At 40.1% G+C, this 26,384-nt stretch overlaps 1 protein-coding gene across 6 annotated transcripts in view; it reads left to right on the forward strand.

Annotated features, from left to right (window-relative positions):
• Nucleotides 1–26,384, forward strand: part of NFIA (nuclear factor I A) — a 579,301-nt gene that overhangs the window by 391,027 nt on the left and 161,890 nt on the right. For all 6 annotated transcript variants that reach the window (XM_040470429.1, XM_040470427.1, XM_040470426.1 and 3 more), the window contains exon 3: nt 4,380–4,445. In XM_040470429.1, coding sequence (XP_040326363.1) covers nt 4,380–4,445 — 66 coding nt within the window. The remainder of the gene's footprint in view (nt 1–4,379; nt 4,446–26,384) is intronic.

The following is a 26,384-nucleotide window of genomic DNA, read 5'->3' on the forward strand; positions in this document are numbered from 1 at the left end:
CCAGGCACCCTTGGAAGGTACTGGGGAGAAGACAAGAATAAGAAAGGAACTCTTTTCTTTCTTTTTTTTTTAATATTTATTTTTGGGAAAGTGCAAACAGGGGAGGGGCAGAGAGAGGGGGACAGGGGATCCCAAGCAGGCTCTGCACTGACAGGCTGACAGCAGTGAGCCCGACGTGGGGCTTGAACTCACGAACCACAAGGTCATGACCTGAGCTGAAGTCAGACATTCAACCGACTGAGCCACCCAGGTGCCCCAGAAAGGAACTCTTTTCTTAGGGAACCCAAATTCTCATAGGAGATCATTTAAGATCACCTTAGTATAACATAGTATAAAGCTTACCATAAGAGATGTATGTACAGTGAAGGGAGCGGAGAGGAGAAAGTTGGATGCTAAGTCGAGCACAGGGAAGATTTAGCAACATCCCACCTCTGCTCCGTGCCTAAAGAACATAAACGACACAGAAGTGAGATCTGTATTTCTTTTTTCCTGCCCAGTTTTACCATACTGACATGTTTTTGTCATTCTTCCCCTTTCCAAAAGGAATGTTCTCTGGAAGTCCATGCTGAGGGGGAGCAGAACTGAGGTTGGGGCAGCTGAATAAGTGGATAAGTAGCAAATCCAGTACATGGCTTCTGTTCTTGCATTGCACAAGCTTATGGAAGCAGAGACTAATATGTAGGCATTAGGATTTATTTTATTCCTTTCCCCAGTGATTATATTGATAGTGAAATATCTTTGTCTGAGCACTCCAGCAATATAGCTGTAGGCGCCATAAAAATGCATAGATAGATGGCTACCAGTTCAATTAAGAGGTCTCAACCCAGCCTCCTATATGCAAACCCTGTCTATTTTAGGTTTAAGTTTCTGCTCATAAATTTTTTAAAAACCAAAAGAAACATTGCTTTTCAAGGTTAGGTTGAAGTCTGAGATTCCTTAAACAAAAAGCAAGTCTCTAGATGGGAAAAAAATTGATGACCCTAATGTACTTCCTTACAATAGCATTTCCAACTCCATCATTTAAACATACTTTATATAATATTCTCTTCATTGTAATATACAGATCTTCTGGCTTTCACCAGAGAACCAGAGGAAGTCACTGCCAGATATATGATAGAAGCTATGAGATATGGCATCCAATTCCATGCTGTTGTATCTGTTTTCTGGGGCCTCCAATTATTTCTGGAGGTGGGAATCAACTGACCAAGTGAGAATTGTCCAAAAAAATAAGCTATAAAGCTAACCTAGGCTTCTGACAGGTCCCTACCAAGTATAAAAGAGAAATTAATTGTTAACCTTCATGAGAGTGTTTTAATGTAAATGCTTACAAAAGAAATCTTTCTTTTATATCAATTATGCACGGGTAGAAATTAATTTGTAATTTTGGTCATCTGGTTGGCTCCATACCTAGCAGCATCGGTGACCTTTTGCAATACCAGGGAAAGTGTCCATGCATCCTCCGCATAGAATAGCCCCGGGACTGGGTAGTTTTGTTCCTTGTTGGTTCAAAAAAGAAACGGCATGAAACAGCCTGTAGTAGGAAATAATTACAGAAATTTTTAGATCATTTACCTTTCCTTGTAGATCTTTGGCTCTGCCTATCCCTTACCAGGATGCTGTGCTTTAGTGTGCTGTCCTCGGTGGATAACAGTGTCTCCAGCTTTCGAATAAAACTGGAGAAATTAAATTCCGTTTTCAGTTTGGCTAGATGCCTCCTCCAGTGTATGTATCTGAGCTTTCACAAGAGCGCTTCGGCCCCTTTCCGACCAACTCTCAGTCTTTTCTTGCCTCTCGGTCATTTGCTGTTTATTTGCTCCTTTTTCTGGGGCCTGGAATTTTAAACTTTCTTTGAACAGACCTACAGCCACCTTCTGTTGCCGTCCATGTTTTCTCTAATCATGTTATGTTTCTACAAAGATAGGATGGTGAACCAAATGTAAAAGAAAAGAGAACAAAGAAGTCCACTTCTCTATTATTCAAAAACATTTTTTTGATCTCTTTATCCTCCTTGTCTTAATAATAGTGGGTAAGAATCAGAGAAGTAATTGGCTCTTGCATATTTAAATTAATTGAGATGAAACATGTTTCTCTGTTTGTTCACGAGGTGATTCATTGTAAAGACACACCTAGAAGAATGTCGTTGGGCTAAGCTGTCATATGGAAAGTTAGATTTGCTAGTATTACTGCAACATAAATGTTCTGTTTGGCAGAATTTTATGGATCCTTTCTGGGATATGATCAAGAAGAATTTCAGCTTTCCCTAAAACAAAATTTAAATTTTTTAAAATTTAATTATGGATATTAATGATTTGAAATTTTCTAGGACAAAAATAATCAAAGTATGCCTTTCTCCTAAAACATGTTGAAATACTTCTCAATATTTAATTTGTAATTTTTAATGGCAAAATTGTAGGATCTTTCTTTAGAAAAAGAGAAGGTAGTCATGCCATATTTTTTAATTGTTTGCTGTAAAAGTAATAGTAATTTATGGAGTTAAAATTTCAAATACGGTCCAACATAAATTTGCATTCCCAATTTTCATTGCAGGCTCCGTACTTAACTTGGGTGATCATTCTGTGGGATATCTGAAGCCTTTTTGACCTGTCATGCTTTTGTGTGTGTGTGTTCACCATGACAATTGTTACAAAGTGATGAAAGCAATCACTTGGCCAGACTTAAATAAAAACTCACATCTTCACGTCTTTTTTTATTTGCACCTTTCGATCAACATAGGATTTTTGCTCTAGTCACCAGGTTAAGATCATTTGGAAACTTAAAGGTAGACATTTTCCTTATAGTACTTCCCTGTAATTAAAATCCTCATTTGCTTAAAAGCAGAGAACCTTTCTAAAGAATGAATTAGCATTTCTTGGCCTAGGATAACTAGGAACGCTACTTTTTTTTTTGCAGTATCTCCAAGAAAGAGAATAGTAATGCTTACAACGCTGTTGAAATAGAAGTGATATTTTCAGTTTAATCATAGTTAAGTGTCATGACCTTTTGATCTTGCACTGAACTTCTTGCTGAAATGTGGTCAAACTTTAGACAGCCAATTCTAACTCTGTGAGGCCCAGGTAAAGTTATTAGCCAAATTTTCCATAGATAGAGAGGCTTTTCTTTAAAAAAGGGGGGAGGTTGTTTGTTTTTAGATCATGTTATACACCGTTTCAAGTCCCAGAATATGTTTCACATTACAAAAGTTTACCCTGGAAATATTTTGCCTGATTTTTGTCTCCTCTCTCCAAGAAATGTCTAAGTATGTTTACTTCTGATTCTATGAAATTCCTTTGCTCTAACTGAATTTTATCTTTTTTAAAAATTAAATGTTATTTTATTTTATTTATTTATTTTTTTAATTTTTTTTTTTCAACGTTTATTCATTTTTGGGACAGAGAGAGACAGAGCATGAACGGGGGAGGGGCAGAGAGAGAGGGAGACACAGAATCGGAAACGGGCTCCAGGCTCTGAGCCATCAGCCCAGAGCCCGACGCGGGGCTCGAACTCACAGACCGCGAGATCGTGACCTGGCTGAAGTCGGACGCTTAACCGACTGCGCCACCCAGGCGCCCCTAAAAATTAAATGTTATTTTTAAAAATTATCCCATTTAGAAATTAACTGAATTAATTTTTTAGTGTGGAAAATAATTGTATCTTTTAAGTAAAAAATAAATGGAATTCAGTGAAGGTGTGCAAGAACCTGTTTTTGCTAACAAGCCCTCTTAGGAGCTCCTGGAGGCATTGGTATGAGAGGAAAATGATACTTATAAAGCGGAGGAGGAAAAGTGCAGCATTCAGGAAAGATGCCTTTGAGTTATCCTGCGATTTCAAGTAAATGCGCTAGAATATTAGGACTCTTGTCTTTAATGGTGTTAGTCTGCATAGTCTGTTGCTAGAATACAGAGCTAAATATCAACAGAACTTGCTACTGTTGTTTGGGTTGCTTTTATATACCAGCTTCAAAATATGTTTTGACACTTTATTATGTTCTGAATCAAGCTTCAGATGTGTGTAATGAAGGATGAAGTCTTTATCAGACTCTCGTGTATAAATAATGGAGAAGAGCAGTTTGGAAATGGCTTCTCTGTAAGAGGATGGTTTCTGAGGAGTTTCAAGTTATGATCTGGCGCAAGCCAAACGCCACTGGAGGCGTACCCAGAATGGAGCGTCCTCTCTAAAGGCACGGGCGGCTGCTGCTGTTGCTGCCTCTTTTCCCTTTCTCCCCCCCCCCCCCCACCTTTTGTTTTCATTCATCTTATCATTTCTATAAACGTTCTCATTCCTACTTTACATGCTGAACTTTTTGAGAAAGTCTGGCACTTCTGATCCACTTTTCCCTCACAGACCCTGTAATTTTTGGCTGTATTTTTTATGTTTTTCAGATTCAAGTCAATCTGAAAGTCCCAGCCAGCCAAGTGACGCTGACATTAAGGACCAGCCAGAAAATGGTAAGTGTAGTTGGGGACTCTAGCTGCTGCTGTTTTCAGAGCCCAACAGTAGCCAAGAGCCAACCGAGTACAAGGATTTGGGGTCTGCCTGATGGGCAGCTCACAGTAGGAACAACTCTGAGGACTCAGGGAGTTCTCTGGATCATTCTAGCAGCCCCAAGCCTTCCTCCACCCTGCTCCCAAGCACCGTCAGGGTTCTCGTGAGAACCGGACTGTGAGAGGTGGGGTTGCTTTACCAAATCAGAATCTTCTACAGCACAAGTGAGGAGCCACCGTCTGTTGGTTTCATTTTAGTTCCTTCTGAGGTGGCAGGTGCCCTGCGATCTTCTTCCCTGGTGATATAAGTCATTGACCAACAAATATTTTTGTAGCCTTTTCAGAGCTCAGCCCTTTCCTAAGTGCTTTCAGAAAACGATCTCTGCCTTTGAAGGATTTTCCACTTTAACTTGTCTGAAATAAAACAGTACATGGCAGCATTAAATTCCTAAATTGCAGAATTCTATAAATTTTCTGTTGCAGAAACCTGATTAACATAGAATGCACACACATTCTATACAAATGTGATCGTGTCCGGTAAAATACTAAATTTGTGGTATTTGTGGTATGTGCTCCAAGCACAAAACAGATGGCCATAGGTTGGAATTTAAGATTGAGTAAAACCATCGGTTTCAATAAAAGCTGAGAAGTGAACCGGCAGTGCCTATCATATAGGAAACGCTGTACTACGTACTTTTACAGATACCATCTCCTACAACTCCAAAGTGCTCTTCCTCAGTGATAATACTAAAGGCTGTAATGGGGAGGCTTGACCTTGAGGGGTCTGTGAAGGGCTTATGGCATTGGGCTTAAAAGCTCGGGCTGTGGCATCAGACCTGTGTTCAAATTCTGCCTCTTCTGTTTCTTACTTGTGTAATATTGAACAGGTTATGTAACCTCTCAGGGTGTATACTTTTCCCTCGTGTTGAAAATAGTATGGTAAAAATAGATAATAATAGCCTACCTGTTGAAGAACTAAACGAGGCATACATATTCATATAGTTTACTAAAAATTGTTGGCTCTTCAATATTACTCATTATTTTTCTTGTCATTATCATCCTTACCGTACTTATTTTTCATCTACTTAGAATGAGCTCATTCCTCTGGTCTCTCTCTTGTTGTTCTGTACATTTTTCCCTGTTGATCTCCATCTGATCTTTTGGAACAGACAGGTAGACTGAATTCTGTCAGTGTTGTGCAGTGGAGGATTTTTACCACGTTAGATATCCTCTCACTAATTTTATAGGATTTGTTTCATTACACACGTGTGGTAAATTCCTTATATCATTGATGGATTCTAGCCTTAAATATGGACTATCTGACTATTTATATTCCCTTCTCATTCTGGTGTTTTAATGGTATTTTTCTTATCAAAGTTGTCTTTTCATAGCAAGCATAAAAAAAAAAAGAGGGACCCCTGAAGTCTTGTTTTTAGTATCATAAATATCTCTATCTTATTTTTTGTTGACATTTTAAGGTGACATTAGCGTCATCATTTATTTCCACTGGACTTGTAGGTGATATCTTGAACGTTTCATTTCTCATAGATTATATTTCTATATAATCTGCCTGAGATATTCACTTTATTCTCATTTCACTTTTTAAAAATTGGTGGGCCCTACGGGTCTGTGGTTGGTGTATGTAGGTCTGGCCGCCCCACTAGCAGGCCTGCGATTCATCTGTCTTCATAAAATGGCCGACAAGCTGTTCACATGCAAATATAAATTGAGAGCACGAGAGGCTGGCAATGCCTTTCTGGAGCCGCCTGCAATACTGATATTGTGCGCTTCCGATTCCAAAAAGCAACCAGGATTGAGCCTGGATTTTTCGGCCAAAGGCACAGAGCTATTAGCCAAGTTCACTTTTAACCCCAAATTGCTTGGTGCTACTTCAAGGATCCACAATACTATTTCGGGAGGATCGTATCTAAGTTGAAAGAAAGCATTGGTATCTAGAAGAGAAAGTAATAAGTTCCTATGTTTCAAATTTCTATTCATGGCAAAGAAAAAAAGGCGAAGCTGCTTTGTCTTAGAGAACTCGACTGAAGCTTAGCCCAGAGGAGAATCAGCCTACTCAGTATCCTCTACCTGCCTTTTGTCAATCTCAGATGAAGTTATTGGAGGAAATGTGATTTTACCTCTTTTCTAAAGACACATAATCCCTAGAGGAAAATAAATGAAGAGTTGAGGACCAGGTATTTACATGCATTAGAGAACTTTCTAGTGTTGCTTTGACCAAGAGCAGTATTTCTTTTTCATTACCTAGGCTATGGATGACAAGTTCCTGAAAGGTTTTCATTTGTTTCATTTTTGTTTTTAAAAAGGCAGCTCTCATAAATGTATCAACCAAACTCTAAGCACTTTGAGAATCTTGGTGGGTGAACAAGGGACAGACTCTCGTCTTCAAATAAAGCGGGAACACATTACTCCTTCTTTATGTATATATGCGAGGGGAAATAATATTCTTTTTATCCTAGCTCTTGAGGAGAAAGGTAATGGGAAACGAATGGTATTTTCCTAGTAAACCATGGAGAATGAATAGACAAATGGTAACATGCCGTTTCATCCAAAACCATAAACTAGGCCATGTAACTTTACCTAAAGTGGATGCAGCTGTTTCTTCCCTGTCCAACTAGTCTGGTTTTTCCTGTGGAATTTTTGCTTTCTTTTCTTGTACTCCCTTAAGACTCAACTGTAAAAGAAAACAAATCTTTGTCCAATTAGAGTATTAGATGGGAATTTTGAAGGAATTATTTGAAGCCCAGAGATAAAATATCAGCATCTCCGAAACTCAAAGTTGGTATAATACATAATGATTAGAAACTCTCCCTCTAGAGTCCGACACACCCGAATTCAGATGGAATCATGGCTGGGTGACTTTGAATAAACTATTGCCCCAATATCCGTCTTCTTATCAGTAAAGTAAGAGTACTAAAACAACATACTTTGTATTAAAATAAGAATATGTACATGAAACAGCATCATGCCGGGTTCACGGTAAAGACGCAAAGAAAAGTAGCTATTACTACTTTTGGTTAAAGCTCATATCTGTATAGAGCATACATATCGGAGAAACAGAAGCTCAGAGATTTGGAATGGAAGAGGGGTAGTGTCAGAAATAAACCAAGACTTTTAGAGACATCCTTTGTAGGTACCTACTCTGTTCTGGAACGTCAGACATACATCTCCTTAAATCTGTCCGTAATTCCCACAGTGCCACATCTGTTTTATTATGTGGACTAATCCTCACATTTCTTCACCTCCGAGGAGTCGACTACCACAAAAGTGATTCAGAGTTGCTAGAACGTTCCGAATGAGCACTGCAAGAAAAGGTGATTCTGGAAAGAAGGGACCCCACCTAGATGGGTTTAATTTTAGCCGAGTTTTTTTCCTTGGCACAAACCAAATAGACTCTGTCTTATTAAAAACTCTAAGCTGATTAAGGGTCGGGTTCATGGCAATTCCTTTTAAAACAATCTTGCACAACATTGAACTTAGCAGGTACCTGGTATTTATTTGCTTCATGAATAGAATTAATAAATTAGGTGAGTATGGTCTCATTATCCCCAAATATTTTGTGAGTGTCTGCTCACTGTTGATTTTACCAAGAGGTTTTTAAGGAAACAAATATCAAAAACAAACAAACAAACCCAACAACTGGAGATACCAAAAATCTAATTTGGGTGTGGAGGAAGGTTGTACACAGACACATGGACATACATGCACAGACATGGCTGATAGTGCTAGGAAGGCCAAAGCCAGAAGCTATACTAATGTCCATAGCAGATCACCTCTGCCCCACTCACAGGAACAGGTGTGAGCAAAGATATGCAACACTATCATGTTAACTTATGCTTGCTTACCACAGGGAATGAAATTCTGATGAAGTTCTCAGCTCAGACTGGAATTACACATTTAATTCTTTCACATATTACTGAAACCCCCTTTCTGGCTTTTCAAGAGAACCTGAAGGTTATAAGCCTTAATTGTTGGACTTTGACTTAGAGCATCTACTCAAACCACCTTTGTTCGTGAACTCCCATGAGGTACTTTGGCTACTGTTTAAAATATTTATGGGACAGAATATTTGAGATGACTGCTCGATATTTACAGGACCTGTGAACAGTCCTCTTGCATTCTGTGGTGCATCAGATCGGTCCTTAATGAGGAAAAAGCTCACGTAATAACCCTCCTACTTAATTCAAGTCACGCTTCTGTGGGGCCACACTGAGTCCATGTCTGAGGGAACAGCATAGTTCAGCATTGGCACTCTGAGAGCACCCTCCCCGCTGAGACTCTCTGTGAAAACACCCTTAACTAAAAAAAGAAAATGTGGGGTTCCCTTGCCAGAAAAAGAAAAGCTGTGTTCTCATGTTTTTTCCCCTCTTTACTCTCTCTCATCACCTGCACAGACTACTATTAAGAACCTCATTTTAGTGGTTTTTAAAATGTGATATTTATAACAGGCAAGTGGAGTTGGTATTTGGATTATTTCCTTTAGGCTTAATCATGTTTGTTCTTCCTCATTTATCTGGTAGTCGCACATATGTTGGTGGCATAAACCCTCAGATGGGCCTTTGCAATCACTGGAAAGCCATTAATCACGATGCTTGCCCCAGATTTTGAAAATTTCCAGCTCTACCTGCCAATTTGAAAATAACCCCAGGAGAATTGGTCGAGTGTGGCTTTCATGGTCACCACCTTCATTTGTGTCATTTCTGCCTTGTATCGCTACACTAGATATTATTGCTGAATGTTTCTCGATGAGCAAGGACTATCCTCCAGCCATATCTCACTAGTTATCCATTAACTCATTTCTGTGAGAATTTTGATCGTTTCAATAGTTCGGAAAGAGCTTCCAGAGCCACCAACTCCCTCACTGAAGATTTATGTATAGGATCCACTTTGTAATTTGGGGGGGGTGCGATAAGAGAACTGTGAATTTCTGTTTCTCTTGTGGACAAACATCCTTTTATCTGAGGGCATTCTCTTAAAAAATTGTAGGCCCAATACTTAACTTTTTTCACACCTCTTCAAATATGTAGTAGATATATTGCAATGTCATATTACAATATTAATGCATCACGGAAAGTCACAATAAAATTCATAATTCCAAACTCTAAGAATTGTCTCTTGCTTACTGCTGGATGGACTGCTCGTTTTAGGAACTGTTTTGATTCATGTGTCATTTTAGTTGGGTCATTTTAGGAGTTTTGGAGGCAATGCAGCCTTATAATTTGCACTTTACTGGGAAAGCAGGAGCATTCTAGCACCATTGACTTGTAAATACAATTTATCAATATTTCATAATTTGCATGAGTTTCCTTTACAATTACCTAGCAGCAGTTATTCTCTGCAGTGTTCTTTCAAAAAAAAAAAAAATGCTGCAGGGATAGACACAGTAGAGTGACCACCAGAATAGCAGCGATAACAGTAATGATCAATATTTGAAAATATGTAAAGGTCCCAACTTAGGGAGACATTAAAACCTAAATGCCTTCTGGTTTCCAGATCTGTGTAATTAAATTCTGACTGATGGGTTTTCGGCAATATGCTGGAGCTGGTCTCTCTTCTTTAAGAGCCCAGAGAACCAGAACTTGGTTTGATCTGAAAAATCAGTCCGAGACCAGGTGAATTGTGCTCTCTTAAATATTGTTAGCAGATGTGACTCATCATTGTTTGCAGAGGCTCTTTAGAAATGCCTCCAGACAAAGGAAATTCTTGGATCTTGCCTCTTGAAAGATGAGGCACCAGGTGAGGCCGCAGGGTTTCCCCCGCATACATCCCGCAGTGTAGAGAGAATGCTGAGTTGACCACAGGACCCAGTGCAGTAAAGGAGCTCTTTCAACGGAAAAACAGAGAGGAGATTTGTAGTCGTTCTAAAGAAGTAGTTTTACCTCACACATTATGGGTATTTTATTGTCTACATACAGAGGATAGCTAGCTGAATAGACTTTAAGTGGTTGGCTAGGAGCCAAAATAGGGAGTGTTTTAGAGCCACGTTCCCTGACGTCTAAATTCTAAAATGGACTGGATGGGTGGTCTAGTTCTGACATCTTCCCTCCTCCACACGCCCCCCCCCCCCCAGTCCCTCACGCACAAATAGTTAACAGAGGAAAGAAGAAGTAAAGGGGTTTCTTTCTGGTCCTCAAATTTATTTGTGCCTGTAACTCTTGTCCCGGGAGAGACAGTCATTTGAGTGCCTAGTGGATGTAACATTTTAAGTAGAAAAGCATTTTTAAGTGTTGATTTATAATTTATATGGGATGGTGTCCATCTGTCCATAGATCTTGACTCCAGAAATAGGAAGCAATACAATTCATGTAGTATTTGAATTGGGCTCAGAGAAGCGACCAAATGAGGAGCCGTCATCAAATCACAGTGTGGTAGAAGGTACACCTGGAGTGTGTCTGCAGCTCCCATCTGCTGTTGTTCTGTTTTCCCTGTGATGTAAGCCTGAACAACTCTGGTAGGACCCTTTGACAAAGAAGGACCTTAGAAGGACCTACAGTGTACTTTTAATGGTCACTTTCGCATACCTCCCCGTGAGTTAAAAATCAGCACAGGGAAATATCAGGGAGACTGGTGTGGGTCAGGAATAGCGTATGAGCTTTTCCTTGCCACAAATAATAGGGTCTGATTTGACACTTGAGTGTGAATTTGTTGACTTAAAGCCTGTATATTATTTTTTGGAAGGAATTATCCATTTGTGGATAATATTAGAAAACTGACTGTAATATAAATAATTTATTTGGGGATTTGGAGTCACTAATCCAGATTGATTAGTTGTCTGCTACAAAAATTCATGTGGCCACAAGGATTTTTGGCACCTTTTCTCCATACAGCTTCCTCATTCTTTTTCTCTTCTTTAGGATTTACTCAGCTCCAGGCAACTCTGTTCCCTTGGCATTAGCTTGTCGTTAAGGAAATCTACTGGGATATCTCAAACAGAGATGGGGGAAGGGGTAATATTTACTGCAGATTACTCTGCCCCATCTCTGTTGTTAAAATCTGTACTTGGTTGATTTGAACCTAGAGGGAACAAGGAAGTCTCATATGCCTTATCTTCAGGCATCGTATGGTGAATATCCCAAGACAGAAGTATAAAGGATGTTGTGGCAAAGTAGGAATAGGCTTCCAACAGTCTCTCCATGAAGGAGAGTCCGTGTTTTCTTAGATCTCTGTAGGTATTTTGCAACCAGAGAGCTTCTCAGCAAGCAGCATTTGTAAACTCAAGAGAAGAAGAAGGAGAAGCCAAATCACAGATGCTGAATAGGTCAGATTAGCAAAGGAGAGTTGGCCATTACAAGCCTGACACTGAGCATCTGCTAAAGGAAAATCAGTTGTCCAGGTCACTTAAAGACTTTGTGCCTCAGTCTTCTCATAAATGATTCAACAGAGAGTTATTAAGACTCTGCTGGGTCTGTTTGGACTATGGACTGGATGCATTGAGGGAATACAACAATGGATCAGACATCCTGTTCTTGAGGACTTGATAGTCTAGTAAGGGGAGAAGGACTTAATTCATCCATTCATTCAACAAACTTTTATCTAGTGCATCTTAAGAACCAGGCAGTGCCATGAGCAAAACAGACAAAGCTTTACCTTTTGGTGGAAGGAGACAGATGATAAACCAGTATATATGTAATGTGCCCAGTGGTATTAAATATTATGAAGGGAAATAAGGCCCAATAAGGGGATAAACAGTGGAGAATATGGGTGCTATTTTACATAGTGTGGTCAGGGAAGGCTTTTCTAATCTGTTGACATTTGAGCTCAGACCTAAAGAAGGCAAAGAAGAGAGCTATGCAGACATTAGGGACTTTGATTCTACGAAGAGAAAACAGTAAATGTGGAGGCTTTGAGGGATGCTGGGGGTACAATAAGGGGTCAGTGTGGCTTGAGGGACATGAATGAAGGAGAGAGCATTTGGAGATGGGGGTAGCAGGAAACCAAATTGTATCGGACCTTCTAGGCCAAGGAGAGGACTTGGCAAATCCTCGATAAGCTATGATATGCCCTACAGAGGAATGCACATACCAAATCCATTTATTTCTTGATATAGGAACTGTATCTTGAGCCCCTACGATAGGTTAGATACTTAATGTTTAGTGGTGGGCAGAGCAAGCATAGAGTCTAGTATGGAGCTGTAGACAAAGGCCTGATTTGTAACATTGCCAAAGAGAGACACTCTCTCATCTACCATGGCAACATCCTTTAGTATCCCCAAAGGTTTTTTTCTTTATGCATGTAATACTAAAAGCTGAGTTATTTACATGGGATACTTGACTTCACATACTACCCACTCATGCAAACGATTTCTTTTTCATTTAATGGAAATCTAAATCTGTGGCTTCCAACTTATCCCTTATCTCCTGACACCATTTAGATCATAAGCCCCCAGGTCTCAAGTACATTTATCCTGAAGCTTCATTTTTCTCCCTAATAGTTACCAGATTTAGCAATAAAAATAGAAGACACCAAGTTAAATTTGAACTTCATATAAACAGTGAATAATTTTGTAGTATTACATGGGATATACTTACACACACACAAAAAAATCTCTGTTTATCTAAATTAACTCCTATATTTTATCTGGCAACCAGTCCTAATTCTCCCCACGGTCCCATGGGCAGTAGTGACAGCAACATATGAAAAGGTTTGATTAGTCTGTGATGACTTCACTGATCACAAAGGGTCAAACCACGGGAATTTAACTCACTGAAAAATGAACCCTGGGAAGAGTACCACAAAGTTCTAATGAGTTGACTGCTTAAATTCCATTCCTCCTGCATCTGCTGGTACCTAGTCCAGTAGTTATCTTGGAACAATAAGCCTCTTGTAAGGCACAGTCAATAGGTACAGTATAAGAATTGAGAGCCATTGAATCTATGCAAGTAAATTTGTAAGTTTAATTAGTGGGATATCAATTGAGTAAGCCATTGGACAGTATGTGAGTCACTTCTTCAGAGCAAGTACGAAGGAAGTATACTCTGTTACAAGATTTAGTTACCAGCAGATGATTTGCTTCCTGAAAGATGATGAAAGTAGAAAATCAGTCAAATAGTAAAGCACTGGGAAATTCCACATTCAAAGATGAAGTAGAGAAAAGGCATTTCAAATAGACTTGAAAATAGAAGGTGCCATGTTTTTTGGGTGCTGTGTGGGAAACAAAATATATATGTTTTCATTTGTAATTGAGGAGGTGTGACAAAACTTATCAGAATATGTTACAAAAACGCAGTGTGATCTTTGAACCCTCCCATTAAAAAAAAAAAAAAAAGAATAACGTTCACAGATTCAGGGAAAACAGTTTGGAAAGTTACAGTTAAACTCTGCTGGGCTTTAGAGCCAGAAAATGATAAAAAGAATGGTTTGGGTGATAATCATGATAATAGCTTACATTCACTGTGGACTTTCTGTGTGGTGTTTTGTTACTTTCTGCCTGGTGGTCTTCCAAGAAGACTGTGCCCTGATGGAATTATATGTGCAGGGATTTATTGGGGGTAAAGCCTATGAAATATAAGGAGAGAGAGCAAAAGTCAGCTGGGACAGCTTTTAGACCACTCTACTGACCTGATAACTGTGGAAGGAGATGGGGAAGGGAGGAGGATTGAATGGGAAGAATCTCACATAGCAGTAAGCTTCTAAGAAAGTCTTATATAGGCCAATGGAGAGTCTTTGAACCAAAGTTACTTGTTATAAGAGTTCTGTGTCCCATAGAAATGGGGTATTCTCCCCCTTAGTCATTGTCTGGGAACCTGGAGGAAGGGTGACTTTTGAACAGAGGGGTGGTAGCTGGAGTTATCAGGCCATTAGGCTCCTTGCAGCAAGTGATCTGATGGCTCATTTTTATGGCCACCATGGCAAAATGTTATGCTAGGAGTTCTGTTATTCGTATTTAATCGTAATTAGCCACCCTACAGGGAGAGGTAGCATTGGTGTGCCCATTTTACATATGAGGAAACTAAGACACAAAGAATGTAAATAGTTTGCCCACAGTCAAGAAGGTGGAAAGTGTATTTAGGTTTATTCTAACTCCAGAGTCTACTTGCGTATCCATTACGCTGTATTATAGAAAGAATGGTAACAACCTCCAGTTCCATAACTTATTGATTATGTAAATTTGGGCGAGCACTTTGAACTCTTGGACTTGTGTTTCCTCATTTGTAAGGTGGGATGTCATCACCTTCCCAGGAAGTATGTTTTGGTCGCTGTTTTGTTTTGAGCTTAAACAATGTTAGTTCCTTTTCCTTCCTCATGTTTTTCTCTCATCTGGGATTGTCATCTCTTCCTTTATTCCTTATCTCATCCTCCCAGGTATCTGCCTCAGCCTTGCTGAGGCTCCCACAGATTTAATTATGTCCTCAGAACTAACAGGACTGTTTCTGTGCAGATTATATGTATGAATGTATGTATGCACATGTAAAGTACCCAGAACTTGTAACGGTCCATAGTAGATACTCAATAAAGTGTAGCCCGCCTTCTCTTTCATCCACCTCATTGCCTCATGGACGTGAGCTATATGCCAGGTGGCCATCCAGAACACATTTTTTTTTCTTGCTTTAGATATTTGGAGAGCAAAATTACGTTCTTATTTTTCTTACTAACATTCTTTACTCTTTTCCCCTACAATCTCAAGTGTTATGAGTATTTGATTCTTTAATAGATGGTTTAATTTTTTAATGTTTATTTATTTTTGAGAGACAGAGAGACAGAGCACGAGTGGGGGAGGGTCAGAGAGAGACAGAGACACAGACTCCGAAGCAGGCTCCAGGCTCTGAGCTGTCAGCACAGAGCTCTACGCAGGGCTCAAACCCGCGGGCTGCAAGATCATGAGCTGAGCTTAACTGACTGAGCCACCCAGGCACCCCTTTAATGGATGGTTTTAAACAATGGACTAAATTTTCACTTGATTTTTCTGCTGGAGATGGAAAGTATAGAATGGGATGAGTTGTAAGGTATTTATAACAGATGCCATCACGTTTGTTGAATAGCATAAAACAATTATAATTTGCAATAAATTTGAAAGTATTTCAATGATACAAGGTGTTGGAATGTATTGATTGAAAATATAAAATGTTTATTGCCATTCCCCATTTTTTGTGCAGTACAGTCGAAACTTGCACCCTCATCCCTTTGATTTTAGATTTCTGAATTATTTAAGAGAATCCGTTAATTCTCCATTTCAAGTGAAGAAGACCAAGTTCATTAGGATATCTGATTCCTAGCATGTCCCACATTCACAGATCATGTTAACTCCATAGAGAGGTTTATCTTCTTTTAAAATTGCAAATGCTGCCCAAACTGAAAGCTTTTCCATTAAATGCATTCTTGCAGCTTTGGACTATAAGAAAGATCCTTAACGACAGAGAGGGAGACAATGAGGTACCTTGTTGTCAGAGCATCAGCCAGTTCTAAAAGTGGCAGTGTTCAGAATATGCGTGTCCTTTGAGTTCTAGTGGATTTGCAAATTGATGTCATGAAATACATATAAGTAAAACTCAGCACACACTAACACATTCTTTTGACCAGTGGTTGCCAACTGGTCGCTGAAGGGGGCAAAAGAAAAATATTAAAAGAAATTATGCATCTTCCCCTCCCCGAAAAAGCTACGTGAGCTAAAGATTTTTGCTTTTGACTCTGTGAACACACTGGTTATCTTACAGAGATTTGTAATTTGGATTCACTTGATAAAAGATGGGGGACAGATGAATTACCCATTATTTAGTAAAGATGGCAAATTAAACACTTTGAGAAACAGGCTCCATGACAGGAAAATATTATAAGGTGTCCTTAGTGAAGAAAAGATACAGAAGTCTCAGTGAGAGACCGGTGGTTGAATAGTAGCCTTTAAGTTTCTCTTACAGAAGGAGAGGGAAGAAGAGAAAAGGAGGTGCCAGTAAGAGTCAGTGAACACTAGTTGTGCCCACAGGCTGCCCGTCGTCTCTGTACTATATTCCTCCATTCATTTTTACAGTGGATATTGTCGAATTCAGTTCTCCCTGAGCAGAATGGATAGTGAGGGTCGGGGCTAAAGGCAGCTCACAGGAGGAGCCTGAGACAGCACTTTTCTACATACATTGATCAGGAAAACATACTTTTGGAGTACAAGATCCAAACAAAGTTTGGGTAGCCTAATCATACATGACTGTGTAGAATATTTGCGTTCTGGGCTTAGATCTCTCTCTGTATGGATTCTTTCTGTGATCGATAGGAGAGACAAGAAGATCAACCGTGGTTGAATAATATTGTGTACTAGAAACTTTAAGCCGTCTGAGTATGTTCTCTTATCTTGGCGTAATAAATCTAAGAGAGGACAAGAAAAATAAGGTTCAGGGATGTTGAGGCACAAGTACACGGTCAACAGCAAGTGAGTGTCAGGGGAAGTGATGCTTCATCTTCTCAGGGTCTGAGGTCTGAGTCTCAGGTCTGAGTCTGAGACCGAACAGAGATAATGGAGAGTGAGGAGCTCTGAAATGTTTGGGAAGGCTTGACACCCAGCAACTGTAATAATCTCAAATAATTTGTATTGTTTGGTTTCTGATGCATTTTCTGTATGTCCTGTCCCCTCTGCCCCCAGGGAAATTACAAACCTGGGGTTAGGTAATGACAATGGTAATGACACACTAACGATGGCGGTAGCAATGATGGTTAACTGGTTAAAACTAGACTATCTGCCAGTTCTTTTAACTGAATCCTGGCACCTGGAAACAGGAATATGTCACAGTGTGTTGAAAGTGCAAACATTAAGAGTAGGTGTGCACTGGTCAGAGTGGCTAAAATGAACAACTCCGGAAACAACAGATGCTGGCGAGGATGTGGAGAAACGGGAACCGTCTTGCACTGTTGGTGGGAATGCAAACTGGTGCAGCCGCTCTGGAAAACAGTGTGGAGGCTCCTCAAAAAATTAAAAGTAGAACTACCCTATGACCCAGCAATAGCACTGCTGGGAATTGACCCAAGGGATACAGGAATGCTGAGGCAGAGGGGCACTTGGAGCCCAATGTTTATATAGCAGCACTTGCAACAATAGCCAAATTATGGAAAGAGCCTACATGTCCATCAACTGATGAATGGATAAAGAAGACGTGGTTTATATATACAATGGAATATTACTTGGCAATCAGGAAGATTGAAATCATACCATTTGCGGCAGCGTGGATGGAACTGGAAGGTATTATGCTGAGTGAAATAAGTCAGGCAGAGAAGGACAGATACCATATGTTTTCACTCATGTGGATCTTGAGAAGCCTAACAGAAGGCCATGGGGGAGGGGAAGAGGGAAAAATAGTTACAAACAGGGTGGGAGGAAAACCATAAGAGACTCTTAAATACAGAGAACGAACTGAGGGTGGATGGGGGGTGTGGGGGAGAGGGGAAAATGGGTGATGGACATTGAGGGGGGCACTTGTTGGGATAAGCACTGGGTGTTGTATGGAAGCCAATTTGACAATAAATTATATTCACAAAAAAAAGTGTGCAGAATTATTCTGCATTTTTCCAGGGATACCTTGTGTATTATGGGCAACACGTGACCATCTGACCTAGGTACCAAGCGAGGGAGATGGCATTACTAGTAACTAATTATTATGCAAAATAGATATTAATAGAAACCCCGTTGTTTTCTTTAGGTACCCCTAACATGTGTTTTGAGGAAACCACTGTTATAACTGTATATACTCCTTGAGGGCAGAAACTGACGTTTGTGTTGTTTTCTAAGTGCAGGGTCTGGCACTCAATAAATATATTTGGAGTGAGTGAATTAGTGAGTAAATGAGTGAACGAATAGATCTTGTCCTCAGGAGTTTAAAGTCTTTTTATTTTTTTATTTTTTTTTAAGGTTTATTTATTTTTTGGCAGAGAGAGAGAGAGAGAGAGAGAAAGAGAGCATGAGCGGGGGAGGGGCAGAGAGAGAGGGAGACACAGAATCCGAAAGGCTCCAGGCTCTGAGCTGTCAGCACAGAGCCCGTTACGGGGCTCGAACTCTCAGACCGTGAGATCATGACCTGAGCTGAAGTCGGACGGACGCTCGACCGACTGAGCCACCCAGGTGCCCCTAAAGTCTTTTTCAAAAAAATTGAGGTATAGTTGACATTAACTTGTGTAAGTTTAACTGTATACAACATATTGATTTGATACATTCAGATTGCAGTACGATTGCCATCATACCATTAGCTAACACATCTATTTCATTACATAATTACCATTTCTTCCAGTGTTGGGAGCGATTAAAATCTAGTGTCTAATAATGTTTATAATGCAGTTGTTTTCTATAATAACTGTACTGTGTGTTAGGTCTCTAGGACTTATTTATCTGCTAATTACAACTGTGCACCCTTAAACAGCATCTCTTCTGTTCCCCCGCCCCGGCAACCACCAATTTAGGATTTTAAAGCCTTTTAAGGGAAAAATAATACATAATTATAGGTAATTCCCCCTCCTTTCAATTCATCCTTGCCTTATCATACATGTATTTATTAATATATGTGCTAGTCCTTGTGTTAGGCAATGGGGCTATAAAGATAAATGAAATGCAGAGGTAGTTCTCATTGGGTACATAATCTAGCAAGGAAGGCAGATATTTAAACATACGTTTGCCATCAAATGTGACTGTGCTCTCCTGAAGGTATTTGGATAGTGTTTGGGGCATGTGATGAAAGTAAGTACAAGTGATAAAATCTGTGTAAGAGGCAGCAATAGTTAGGTTTTAGGTTTTCATAGAAGAGATTTATTATGTATTTAATCTAAACATTGAAATGTATGTAAGGGCGTCTGGGTGGCTCAGTCGGTTGAGCATCCGACTTCGGCTCAGGTCATGATCTCATGGTTCGTGAGTTCAAGCCCCGCGTCGGGCTCTGTGCTGACAGCTCAGAGCCTGGAGCCTGCTTCAGATTCTGTGTCTCCCTCTCTCCCTGCTCCTCCCCCATTCGTGCTCGTTCTCTCTCTCTCTCTCTCTCTCTCTCTCTCTCTCTCTCTCTCAAAAATAAATAGTAAACTTTAAAAATAATTTAAAAAATAATAAAAGAACACAAATGTGTGTATATTCCCAGATGTTACCTAGGGTCTCCTTGCCCCTTTGAATAAGCTTAAAAGCCCCACTCCACACTCTAAAGAGATAAATGTAACGCCTACTGCAGGATTTTTTGCATATTTCTAAGAGGGCTTTCAGGCCCAAGTTCCCTTCCAGCTCTAGGTTCCTGCATTTGTTGGGTTAGGTTAAGTGACCGATCTTCTCCACAGCCACACCCTGCTTTCTTCCCTGTCCTGCACCCCACGTATCAGCCCCTTCCTCATACTTAATTCTGTGCTGTGTACAGAAATTATGTAGGTAGTTAACTTTGGTGAAATTGTAGGGGAGCAGGGTTGGGGAGAGAGTACTTGGGTCATGTCTTAGAACACACAGACCACTTGACATTGATTTTAAACAGTTCTGTTCTTAAAAACCACTTAGGCCACTGTGCTGTGTCTGAGCCTCTTCTTGCTAAGTTCTAAATGCAGAGGACTTGCACTGTCTCTTATTTCCTTGAATTTTGCAGATATATGTTCTTGGGAGTCGGCTTTATCAGTGAAAAAAAGTACCACCGCTATATTTTCCTACTCAATGACTTCTAGCACTCTTGATTAATAAATGGGATTCACGGTTTCTGCCTGCGTGAGAAGGAAAATACAAGGTCCTTGTTAAGCAAAAAGAACATTCAGCCCACCACGTAAGGCTCAGTTTGGCTAAGGCATCGTGTTTCCGAACAGTCTCTGATACACCAGTTGTATCCTGTTTAATTCTTGAATGGTCTCCCTTGGAACAAAGCTTGCTGACTGACTGGCTGACAGATAGAAAGCATCCGTAAGGGAGAGATGGAGATGAAATTAAAATGTGACTTCTTTGGCATCCACCTTTCGAACCCAGGCCTTCCCCACTTTACTCTAATTCAATTTAGTAGATGTTGGATGGAAACTAATACAGTTAAAAAGAACTTCATGTAATCTCACTAACATTCTTAGAACATGATGCTCAAGGTTTTCTGGTCAAGGATATTTGCATTTGCATTTAGAGAATAGTTAGAGCCAGAATCCTGTGAATGTGAAAAGTCCTTGCTCTAAGGATGACATTTCCAAGCTGTCAAAATCTGATGTGCTCAAGGCTAAAACCGAAATTGCCTTTTATTCTGTAAATATTGAAAAAGAAGGCTTAGTGTGGCACCGGTGAATTTGCTAGCCAAGGTACTAGCCTACCGGGTTGGAATCAGAGAAAAAAATCTATTTGTTGAGTTTAAATTGTTATAAAATTCAAGCCTGAGGGATGCAGTATGAAGGTATAAAGGGCAGACACAGTCCCACATTCTCCTGTTGGCCCTTGGCCGCTTTGACACTATTTACTAGTGCAGTCTCATTTGGGGCATAAGCACATTACATGAATTTCTATTTATTACTTGACTGTTCTTATCTCTAATTTCTTCATGTGTACTGTGAACTGCAGAGATATTCACACCAGATCTTCACATATTATATTCACTCACTCAACCAACATTTATTTAGTAAATATCTGCTGTCTGCCAGACACTGTGCCAGGCATCAGTTACAGGACTTCTCTGGATGAAGAATTAAAGTTATGTGCCTGACGCCTGGGTGGCTCAGTCGTTTAGGCGCCCGACTCCGGCTCAGGTCGTGATCTCACGGTCCGTGAGTTCGAACTCCATGTCGGGCTCTGTGCTGACAGCTCGGAGCCTGGAGCCTGCTTCGGATTCTGTGTCTCCCTCTCTCTGACCCTCCCCCGTTCATGCTCTGCCTCTCTATGTCTCAAAAATAAATAAATGTTAAAAAAAATTAAGAAAAATAAAATAAAGTGATGTGCCTGAAATAACACATGGATTCGTGGTAGAACTGAGACGCTTGGTGCCCATCCCCTTGTCCTGATTTCTTTCTACTCTACTTATATTATGCTGCTTTTCTTCGTCTTCCTGCCTCTCCCCCCAAAATAACCTGAAATTGGAAAGTTACTTGAAAGGCTACTGAAATCATTCCCTTAATTTGCCAACGAGTTGTGAAGTTCATTTGGAAGTCATTTATTTAGAATTTTGAATTGAATTATTGCTGTTTTAATATCACAGTTTTGTTTTGAGAGAGAGAGGGGGCACAAGTGAGCAAGGCGCAGAGAAAGGGAGACAGAGAGAGATGGAGAGAGAGAAGCAGGGCTCACCTGAAGTGGGACTCGAACTGACGAACCGTGAGATGATGACCTGAGCCAAAGTCAGATGCTTACCCGACGGAGCCACCCAAGAGCCCCTTTAATGTCACCATTTTTGTGATTCTCCGAGTAGTGTCTGCAAAGGCCAATATTATTATAGGTTATAAACGCCATGAAGGGAAGGGCTCTGTATCCTTTTTTACTTACTGTCTTTTTTTTTCCTTAGCACAGTGCCTCCCATGTAGTATGTGTCGACAGTTATCTGTTGTAAATGCAGAATGAGATGAATCTCTCATGCCTTACAGTATCTCTGTTGCCTGGTGTAGTGTGTATGCACTGTGAACTCTCCATAAAAGCCTGAAGCAGGTAAGATCATAAATGATGTCATCCATATTCAGTGGGCCTCTGCTTTGAGCATGAACTTCCCGACCCATCTTTGCCTAGGTTCAGTGCTTAGATGGCCAGTCAAGCAGCTTGCCGTTTTGCTTGCTGGATGGTGGTGGGTGCCTGTGGTGCTGTCTGGAGCAGACACAGCAAGGTGGTTTTTGCAGCAAGGCATGAAACGTTTGCTGCCAGTCAGAAAGGAAAGGTTTTCCCTGGGTCTTGGCTGGGACTGGCAGGAATCCAGGCTGCACGTTTGACAGTCTTTCCCTTTCGTCACCACCACTGCCATCCTCTGCCTGTGGCCATCCGTGTCCCTGAGCACAGCCCTCCAACAAAAAAATGGTGTGTGAGACGCAACTGGGTGTAAATGGTCAAAGTGTGAGATAAATACATGTTATGTGGCAAAGCTGACTTTGACATGAAAAGAACTTCGTGCTGTAAGTGGTTGAGCAGAAGAAAGGGACGCAAGAATAAACAGAAGTGGGCTCTGTGTTAGCATCTCAGCAAGTACAGGTGTGAAAGGAAAGGGCAGCTCAAATTATTTTATCGAGTGACTTAGCCCGTACCTTATGGAGAAGCATAAATGCAAGACATGGTGTCTCTTTTGTGCATTCTTCTTTTTCATGATCTTGTAGGGTCCAGATAGTGGGTAAAATTTGAAGTAGTGATGAGTTTGATAACTTTGCTTACTGGAGGAACTGTTTTTTTGAAAGGAAGAGTACGGTCCTCTAATTTGAACGTTGACAGCTGCATGGGTAGAAGAGGGTTGAGAAACCTAGGCCAGAGCCTTGACTTTGTCCCTTGCTGGGCTGTGAAATGCTTTTAAAACATTCAGACCCAAACTTCCCCACTTACTAAATATACCTGACCTTGGGAAAGGTACTTAACTCCTCTGTGCCTTAACTTCTTCATCTATGAAATGGGACTGCTGATTCTTGCCCTTCTTACTCCCACGCATTCAGTAAGGACATAACGAGATATCTGAAAGCACTTTTTAAGAAATCAAGCCATATATAGAATGCGTTATTGCAATAATATCAAATCATCAGGAATTCCTTCATTTCCAGCCCTGGTCTCCTGACACATGCTAGGAGACAAAATGAATACGTTCCACATCTTTTTCTCGGACAACCTAACGGGACTCATTTTCAAGTGAGTATGGTGACAAAGTTATTGCATGGGAAATGGATGCCCCCCTCTTCTGGGCAGCATTTTACCATTTGGCCCACAATTTCACCCCCATGCCCACAGAGTGGTAAGGGTACCTAAAGGTATTCCTTTCCATATTCACTGCTTTTACCCTTATTCTGAACTAACCTGGAATTCTAAAATTTTCGAAGGTAATTTTTAAAAACGTAAGCATCCAGAATTATCTCAAGTAGTCCAAATAAATAAATGAAACTCATAGTGTCTAATAATAATATTTCACTTAATCCAGAATACATTAAAACAGTCATTAGACTATGTTAGTATATAAGTGTTTGACTTTATTCTTAAACTCCTTTGAGTCCCCAACCTTTTTTTCTCGTTTGCAGTAAATATATTCACTCCAGTGGCATTTAGATCCACTTTTAGTTGACTTTTATTTAAGCTTTTCTTTTTCTGGGACAGTCACCTCAGAGACCAAATAGGCTTGAACCCAGCATGTATGTGGTTTTGGCGAATAGATACATTTCACCAGATGGTGAGGGCTATAGGAATACAGCAGTTGTTGGTAATTCTTACGTGTTTTTAGCCGTCTTAAAAGGAAATATTAGTGTCTTCTTTCTTAAGCCACTGGTCTGAAAGATCTGTCAAGCATAGAGTTTAAATCTTTAGCAAATTATGTCTAAGGTCTTAGAAAGAAGTTTTGAGCGCCTTTTGATTCCAACTTTTATCTCTGCTTTTGAGCTTCCATTTCTACTCACCAAACACTTGTGTTGTCAGTACATCAGAGCTCATTTTAAAAAAGAAAAAGATAGTAAGTTTCATAGACAGAAAATGTCCAGTATATATTGGGAGGGCTATGGTACATTTGCCTTTTCCCGCACTTTTCTGGTTGAACCAAGTTCTTTCACCTCCCCGTCTCAGAAGAGTCTTTGACTATGTCCGCGTAGAGGTGCAACAAGACAGGCAAGATTCAGGCATTCCCGAGACCTTGTTTGTGCTTCGTGGTACCTACCGAATAGGCTATTTATAATCTGACACATATGACATACATTGGTGGAGAAGAGCCGTCTTCGTTAAATGGTTCATTCATTTCACTGGCCTGATGAAAGTTAGGTGAACCACAGTGAATCACAACAATTACCAGTTTAATTCATTTTTTGCCCTGTATTCATTTAACAGGTTTGCTCTATAAATATAAGACCTGTAGATAAAAGGTTTCTCTACAAAAATCACTCTCTTTTCAAGATGTTTTCATTAGTTGAGATTCATTTAAGTGGGTTCTACGCTGCATACCATTAAAGGTGTGTGTAAATGTTTTTATTGGTTTCTTCCCTATCTTCCACTTTTATATTTCCCCTATCAGAGGCAATGCCATTAACCTTAGCAATGCTGAGTGTGATTGTCTTTCGATCAGCCCCATCATTGCAAACCACTGATCCATAGCTTACATTACTTAAACCACTGGTTCCTAAACAGAAAAATAGCCCCATTACCTTCCTTGGAATGGCGATAGCCTGTCTGAAAAATCCTTTCAAAAAGAAGAGTGGGCAAAAATACTTGCTACCTCCTTTGGGAGTAGCCCTCTTTTTGATATAAATGTTGCAGTAGTAGGCCCTGAGTTTCCTATTTTAACTACGCATGAAACATTTATTGAGTGCCTGCTGTGTTCAGGGTGCTGTTTAGGGTACACGGATGCTACAGAGATGGTTTTGGGTTCAGCCCTTTAAGAAGTACACTCTTTTCTATGGGGAGGGGCATATATGTTCCTAATAATAACATAGGGTAAAGATGCTAAGTGCTCCCAGAAGGAAACAAAGTTCCCTGAGAAGGTAGAAAAGAGAATGCTTGAATTTTGACTTCAGAGACAGGGAATGGAAAGTTAGATTTCACCCCAGCAGAGAAGAGTGAGGAAGGTAGAGGAGGAAGCACATTCCACATCAGTACAAATAGCCCCCGATGGCTCTGTGTGGCCCAAAGGTTTATGGTGTGATGGAAAATAGCCAGGTAGTCTGGTATGACTTGTGCAAGGTGACGATGAGGGGTGATGAGAAGGCGTGGTGTCCACAAGTGTGGCCTTCATGTTTCAGCCTTCCTTTTAGGTTCTCCTTGCAACATAAATCAGAGATGCTATCAGTTCACACACATTGGTGGATTTACTGTCATCAGAGTTTAAGTCTTAATCCCACCCCGTCATTCAACCAGAGTGTTGGAAACGGCCTTGGATTAGGAACCCAGAAAACTGGGTTTCATTGCTGGCTCAGCTCTTAAGTGGCTGTGTTCTCGGATGTGTAACTATTCTTCTCTGACCCTTGATTTACTTTTCTGTGAATCAGAGTCATGATAGTGCCTACCTCATGGTTTTTAGGAGCTTAAATGAGATAATGCATAAAAGGTATTTTGCATAGTGCCCCCAGCATATAGCTAGTGCTCAAAAAATGGATATTACTAACTTTAAGTAATATTTTAATAGTATTAAATAATTTCAATCACATTAAATAATTTGATAATATTTAAATAATCATCTCCCATCTTAAACGAACTGGACTTTATTTTGGTTATTGATAACTTATATCACACTGGGGAAAAAAATCTCTCTGTTCAGGGTGGTTGCATTAATGTAGAAATAAGATCCTATTTCTTTCCTTCCCTATAAAAAGCACCCTAGAAGTAGGCTCGCTTGTATTTGTAGAACAGGCATTTGGCAGATTTCAAGATCTGAAGCTTAGGAAATTGGACTTTCGTGCATGTCTAAGATAATCGTATAATACAGCTCTTTTTCATTGCCTGACCCTTGTTCCTGAGCGTTCCAGTGAGTTTACAGAAGCCGGAGAAGATGGCCTTCTCTAGTTATGTACTAAGTGCTGAAGTTTTCCTTCTCGCATGTTCCCATCTTGTATCAAGAGGTTCTGAAGATCCCTCACATTGCTGCTAGCGTTTACTGCCACTATGCAGCAATTTTGCACCCTGATCTTTTCATTGATTCGTGTTTTACCTTCCCTTTCGATCTTTTGAATTCTTTTCTGAACTTTGAAAAGACACCAGAGTATGAAAGCTTGACCTGGATCTGTCTGAGGCTACAAGGAAAAGTATTAACGCATGTTCCAAAACTGGGACGCTACCTCTTCTACTTTTCAATTTAATCTCTGTGTCTGTCGAATTAAAGTCTTTTTTTTTTTCTTCTTTTA

This window comes from Herpailurus yagouaroundi, unplaced genomic scaffold, assembly GCF_014898765.1.
Source record: "Herpailurus yagouaroundi ecotype Mexico unplaced genomic scaffold, PumYag 77, whole genome shotgun sequence".
NCBI lineage: Eukaryota > Metazoa > Chordata > Mammalia > Carnivora > Felidae > Herpailurus > Herpailurus yagouaroundi.